The 6,848-nt window shown below is 44.6% G+C and overlaps 1 protein-coding gene across 9 annotated transcripts in view; it reads right to left on the bottom strand.

Moving 5' to 3' along the window:
• Window positions 1-345: 345 nt before the first annotated feature.
• The window catches only part of LOC124008818 (EH domain-binding protein 1-like protein 1), a 66,417-nt gene continuing 59,914 nt past the window's right edge, over window positions 346-6,848 (bottom strand). For all 9 annotated transcript variants that reach the window (XM_046320385.1, XM_046320386.1, XM_046320387.1 and 6 more), the window contains 8 exons: window positions 5,964-6,485; window positions 5,753-5,804; window positions 5,309-5,355; window positions 4,898-5,009; window positions 4,688-4,787; window positions 4,502-4,575; window positions 2,986-3,100; window positions 346-2,290 (listed from right to left, as the gene is read on the bottom strand). In XM_046320385.1, coding sequence (XP_046176341.1) covers window positions 2,194-2,290; window positions 2,986-3,100; window positions 4,502-4,575; window positions 4,688-4,787; window positions 4,898-5,009; window positions 5,309-5,355; window positions 5,753-5,804; window positions 5,964-6,485 — 1,119 coding nt within the window. In that variant the 3' untranslated portion in view covers window positions 346-2,193. The remainder of the gene's footprint in view (window positions 2,291-2,985; window positions 3,101-4,501; window positions 4,576-4,687; window positions 4,788-4,897; window positions 5,010-5,308; window positions 5,356-5,752; window positions 5,805-5,963; window positions 6,486-6,848) is intronic.

Genomic DNA, 6,848 nt, shown 5'->3' with positions numbered 1-6,848 from the left:
GCCATCAGTCAGGATGTGGCCCAGAAGTTAATTGACAGCATGCCAGGGTGAATTGCAGAGGACTTGAAAAAGAAGAGTCAACATTGCAAATATTGAATCTTTGCATCAACTTCATGTAATTGTCAATAAAAGCCTTTGACACGTATGAAATGATTGTAATTATACTTCAGTATCCATAGTAACATCTGACAAAAATATCTAAAGACACTGAAGCAGCAAACTTTGTGGAAATTAATATTTGTGTCATTCTCAAAACTGTATGTATCCACCTTGAAGTGTAAGGATTCATGAATGATATCCATATAAAAATGTTGCATTAAATAGAGGCATTGTGGTTTCTCCGAGTCATCCAAAATAGCTTTTATTTTCCAAACATTACAAATAGTGCAAATGTACGTAACATTAAAACAAACAAAAACACTTCCCCAAAAAGCTATTTCAGAAAACTCAAAAGCACATTTCTCAAACTCACACAGGGAATAGTAAACATTACCACAGTAACTAACAACAGGGTGGCAGAGGAGGCACAGACTGGAACACAAGTTCAAACACTTCACCGTCAATTCTTTTTCACTCTCAGTCAAATGGCATCCCAAAATCACTCAGGACAGAGTCTAGTTTTTACTCTGGTGTGTTGCTCCGCAGAGGTCAAGCTAATATCAACCTCTGGTCCAATCTTGGCCAAATGATAGTAATACTGCAGTAAGGAAGTGCTGGTGTTTTAATCTTAGAATATTTTCCTAAGTGTATTTTTTTTTAGACCGTGTTAGGGTTAATTGTTTACTGCATACACTTTTATCCTCTGTCATAACCACGTGCATAAAACTATATATAGTAATACTACAAAGCATGCATTTGCCTGATGTTTTCTGTTCTGAATATTGCTGTTCTCTAGTATTTTAGATCCTTTCCTTTTCAGACTCCACAGCTTCTGTGTCAATTCACTGAATTAATAAAACAACAAAACAAAATCAATGGAAAACAAGACATTACAAGGCTAATGTCACAAAACAGTAACTGAACTCAAACTCACTGCATAAACATATCCAGACCTGAAACAAAGTTCCTACATCCAGTCATTAAAAAAAAAAATATGGGTCTGGTCAAAAGGCTGGATCTGTAAGATTATCTGTTGAATACCTATTCAATAAATAAAACCATAAATTATTTTGGATAAGTTAAAACGGTTTTGTTCATTCAGACACCGAGCTTTAAGGTACGAAACTTGCTACCGTATAGACTCCACAGTTCTTTCCCCTTTCCTCCCCACAATCTCCCTCTCTGGTTGAGCGTTGGAGCCCTGCAAGTCAACATTTAACATCTTCCATACCAAGACCTTGTCGACAATGTCAGTTTTCTTCTTTCCTCGACATCCGCATCAATAAACAATCGAGACAACAGATGTTTGCTGCGTGCCGTCTGCAGGGGGCAAGCCAACACACTGCAAGAAATAAGAAAGATCCCTTTTTTTTTGCAATATTTCTTTGGCACAAGTTGAGTACTTCCCGTCCATCTCTCCATTGTAATTGGCAATAAATCACAGACCGCTCCTGTCAGTTTCATGTAACTGTAGGTGAAGACGGGTGAATCAATCCACCTGCTGCATGGGCCTAAAGTTGGTCTTTGTTATACATGGTAACTGGAGCCCTGTCCCGTCCATAATATGCCATTCAGTGGAAAACACCTTTTATACGTAACCCATGAAACCATACACTCCTGTAACAGATTCTACAGTAAGGCAACTATCTGGTGATAGGTTAGATAGGGATATGTCTTTGTGACCCGACGTTAACACACAAAATAACGCCATACAGTCATAGATTGCACTCACAAAGACACGCATCAGCGCACACATTCGCACGCACAAACACAGGTACACACAAACTCTGCATCCATATAGAAAAATATGTGTCAAGAAAAACACTTCAATCCAATCCAAACACAATCTGAAGAGCAAAGCGACTGATCATAACCGGTCATAGGTTGGATTGAGGCTCAGTCATATCATGGAGGGGTGTGGTGGGAGGGGCGAACATCGTTTTCCGTCCTCTTAGTGCAGTCACATAACACTGTTCTCAATCTCTTCCATGCAGTGTTGATGTCAGGAGCCACACACATACGGCATCAGTCCCAAAGTGCACCCAGGTGACCTTCCACAGGGCTGCCTGGTTCAGGTGTGTCCAGCGCCAGGCCTCACTGCAGCACACACTTCTCCTCCTTGCTCTTCTTGCTGTACTTCCTGCGTCTCTGCTCCAGGCCTCTCTCCAGCCTCTCATCCTCCTCCAGAGCCCTAGGCACAGAGGACAGGGAGATAGACCTGCTAGAACAGTAGTCCCATAGCAAATAGTCCCTCTATCGGACTTAGGTTCAACCGTGTGGCAGTGGAAGACAAAGCTCACAAAGACACCTGATATCTCATTCACCCCATCGCATACTGTCACCCCAAATACAGTATTAACAGATGGATACACCCGTGGTTTATGTGTAGCAGAGGGTGTCAAGTGTTTTGCTGTGTGTGTTCAGCATGTGTGACTCAGCTGGGCCAGGGGACTGCGTCCCAATTGACACCCTATTCCCTATATAGTACACTACTTTTGACCTGGGGCACAAAGTAGTGCACGAAATCGGGTAGGGATCATCAATTAGATTCAGCCGTGGGACGATTTTATCTTGAGCGGATGGTCAGGACCAGAACTTAATTACAAATCATGTGTAGACTGTAAATGGACCACAAGAAGCCCAAACAGATATAATATTTGACTAAAACATAAGGATTTCAAACCTTGCGTAGAAACTTGTATATGATCACGTGTCTCTCTATTATTTGTGGGAATACTTGGGAACAGATTGCAAAAATTAAAATAACTTGCAGCTGATTTCCTGGTCTTTTTTACAGTCTTTTATGTCCAACCATGAAAATAAATAAATGTTGTTTTTTGTGCTCATAAACTTGAGGGGCCAAATATGCAGACATGGCTGTCTCACCCTTTCTCCTTGGCATCCATGTCATGGACCAGCTCATCCCTCAGGTTGACCAGAGACACCAGCTCCTGCAGTAGCAGCTGCTCCCTGTGCTTATGGGCCGCTGTCTTCTGCCACTCTGGAGGACAGAAAGAAGGGAGTGGAAGAGTGGGAGTGGAGGAGAGGAAGACAGGGACAGAGTGATACAGTATTGAGGGTGGTACAGAGTAGAAAAAGAGTTGTTGCGTTGCCAATGTGCAATTTAGTTCCATGACCAGCTTTTTCTTGGATTCTTGGTCTTTCTCCTTTTTTTATTCTATTGGCTTTCACCTTGCTCTAATAACATTCTAATAGCGTGTGAAACATAACAAGAATCCCCTGTAGCTTACTTTTAAACTTCTCTTTAAAGATCAATGAAATATAAATATAAAAAAATTTGACCCCTTTTTCTCTACCATTTCGTGATATCCAATTGGTAGTTACAGTCTTGTCCCATCGCTGCAACTCTAGTGCGGACTCGAGAGAGGCGAAGTTCGAGAGCCATGCGTCCTCCGAAACATGACCCTGCCAAGCCGGACTGCTTCTTGACACACTGCTCACTTAGTCCGGAAGCCAGCCGCACCAATGTGTCGGAGGAAACACCGTACACCTGGCGACCGTGTCAGCATGCACTGTGCCACGCCCGCCACAGGAGTCGCAAGAGCGCGATGGGACAAGGACATCCCAGCCGGGCAAACCCTCCCCTAACCCGGACGACTCTGGGCCAATTGTGCGTCGCGTCATTGGGTCTCTATAGGTCGCGGCCGGCTGCGACATAGCCCGGGATCGAACACGGATCTGTATTGACACCTCAAGCACTGCAGTGCCTTAGACCGCTGCGCCACTCGGGAGGACCTCTTTAAAGATTTAGAACCTAATGATGAAACTAGAAGTAAATAAAGGATTCAAATAAATTATGACATTAAAGAAAGGATCACTTCCTCAAACCAACTCGAGGGCAGATACCACTTGGCACAGTTGGTAGGTCTGGCTTTTCCAAACAGATGAACTAGCGTGAGTCAAACACGCCCAAAGCTTACAGCCATACTTCAGATTTCCTTTGCAGACTCAAAGCTAAAATCCTTAGCTGCTACATCCATTTTTGGACTTAGAAATTGATGATATATATACCTATTGATTCTTGAAGAATAGAACTTATAATAGAACTTAGTTCAACTGTCGAACCCCATAAGCGTGTTTTACTCTAATGTTTGTAAACAACGTAAATGTAAAGCCTCAAAACATGGTTAAAAACTATACATTTGATCTCATTTATGGTCAGTCATTGCATAATTAGCTCTGTCTATGAATTTGAGAGGGGTTACATTTATCCAGCCCCATCCCTTAGCTTTTTAGAAAAACAGGGGAGGGGGAAAAACATTGGTATTGTTTCAATTAAGGATTCGAGCTTTAAGACAGATTTTTGCTATTGTATGTCACTATGACCAAAAGAGTTGCACCATGAATCTTGTAGCTCAGTATATCGGTACTGCAGTTTTACCTTCAATAGCCATCATGTCTCTCAGTTCTCGGTTCAGCATCTCAAACCTCGTTTCAAGGTTCTGCTCTTCTTGTCTGTGGAGCGGAATAACTTTTGGTCAGATCAATGTAACGGATCTATAATATGTCAGAGTTGTTTAAAGCACAAGGTAACGGTGGAGAACACGGCGGGGATGGTGGATCTTACAGTAGCTGTAGTTGGTCTTGTCTCCTGATGAGGGCGTTCTTCTTGTTGACCAGAGTGAACCACTCCTGAATCAGCTTCTCCTCCTGCATCTTGTCACTACCTACATGTATGGAGACAGAGAGGGCATCATTATAAAGAAGAAGCCTTGAAAATACTGAACATTTATTCAAGGGTATTTTTCTTTCTCTTTCTTCACCCTCCCTCCCTCACCTGACTCCATCAGTCGGCGTAGTCTCCTTTCCACTATGTCTGCCCTGCTGTCAATGTGCTTCTGTTCCGTCTCCAGGGCCTTCATCTCACTCAGTGCATACTGGCTGGCGTCCTGGGCACGCACGCGCACGCACACGCACGCACACACACACACACACACGCACGCACGCACGCACGCACACACGCACGCACGCACGCACACACACACACACACACACACACACACACACACACACACACACACACACACACACACACACACACACACACACACACACACACACACACACACACACACACACACACACACACACACACACACACTTCCTTCATATACAGAACATTGGTATTTCCTTGATGCACGTAAGTGTTTACGACAGCGGCAGGCAGGGATTTGTGAAAGTGACAGACCTGGCACCCCTCCTCAGCCGATCGTCCTTCTTCACCAGCTTCCCATTCTATATGTAAAATACACCCAAGCACAGTGTAAGGAAATACATAGGAGCATAATGCATTAGCTCCACTGAGTAATTACTAGACGAGCATTAAAGTGGCAAATTCGACTGCGACGGCAAGAGGCAATTAGCATGGTGTGATAGGCCAAGGACTGATCCTAATGACAGGAAACCATCAAAGTAATTAGAGTGAGTGATGCCAATGCTCAGGGGGTGGATGAGCCAAGTACAGAAAAGAAAACTGTGATGACTTGTGTCTGTACTCTCTCTCTCTCTCTCCTAGCCACTGCACCTCTGATGGGTGTTGTGCAATCAAAGTTCCTGGGAAAATGGAGACTCAGTAAGTCTGTGTGGGTGTAAACTCCAATAACATCATACAAAATCAATATACTGGACGTACCTGTTTCTGATTTCCTTCTGGTAGCTCCACCCTCTTCCTGACCTGTAGCAACCTGTAAATAAAACAAAGGAATCACTCTGAGAGAGAGAGAGAGAGAGAGAGAGAGAGAGAGAGAGAGAGAGAGAGAGAGAGAGAGAGAGAGAGAGAGAGAAAGAATAGCAGATATCAGAGAGCAGAAATCAGAGAGAGACAGAGATCGTAGGCCTCTTACCTCGGGTGTGTCTGCCTCGTCTATTGACCTGCGTTGCGACCGCCGCTTCTTAACCAGATCTGCATCCTTTAGCTGGGAGAACCCAGACTTGGCAGATAAGAAGTGTGTCCTGGGGGGTGCGACGGGGGCCTGGGCCCCTCCTCCTGCCCCTGCAGCTTGTAGCCGTTTGGTTCTAGGGGGCGGGACCACGTCCCCATTGGTGCCCCCCTTAGTTTCACTATACGCCTCCTTCTCTGCAGCGCCCCCATTGGTGTTCATTGTGAGGGTCTCATCTTGGATCCGTTGACAGTAGCGTGCAGCGGCCTCCGGGTCGGGGCCCTCCCTGCTCTCCCCGGCCACACCGTAGCTGGACTCGCTGCTGTCCGCCTCTATGTGCAGCACGCTCAGCTCCTGGCCCAAGAAGTAGGTGCGGATCTGGTTGAGGTAGGTCATGACAATGAGGCGGTCAGGTACGGCCAGGAGGGCCATGTCTGAGGGCTCCATCAGCCGAGAAATGCCCAGCTTAGCAAAGCCGTCGAAAGCCTGGGGGTTAAAGAGGAGATGGGGTGGATGGGTAAAATGCAGTAGTGCTTAAGTAAAAATACTTTCAGTTACTACTTAAGTCATTTTTGGGGGGTCTCTGTACTTTACCATTTCTATTTTTGACAACTTTTACTTTTTCTCCACTACATTCCGAAAGAAAATAATGTACTTTTACTCCATACATTTTCAGGACAGAAACCTTTACCAATTCACACACCTACAAGAGAACATCCCTGGTCATCCCTACTGCCTCTGATCTGTCGGTCTCACTAACCATAAGTGTTGGAGTGTGCCCCTGGCTATATAAAATAATAAAAGAAGAACATCGTGCCGTCTGGTTTGCTTAATATAAGAAATGATTTA

This window comes from Oncorhynchus gorbuscha, linkage group LG21 (assembly GCF_021184085.1).
Source record: "Oncorhynchus gorbuscha isolate QuinsamMale2020 ecotype Even-year linkage group LG21, OgorEven_v1.0, whole genome shotgun sequence".
NCBI classification, from domain to species: domain Eukaryota; kingdom Metazoa; phylum Chordata; class Actinopteri; order Salmoniformes; family Salmonidae; genus Oncorhynchus; species Oncorhynchus gorbuscha.
The sequence above is the reverse complement of the archived record's forward strand: the minus strand, read 5'-3'. Positions and strand labels throughout refer to the sequence as shown.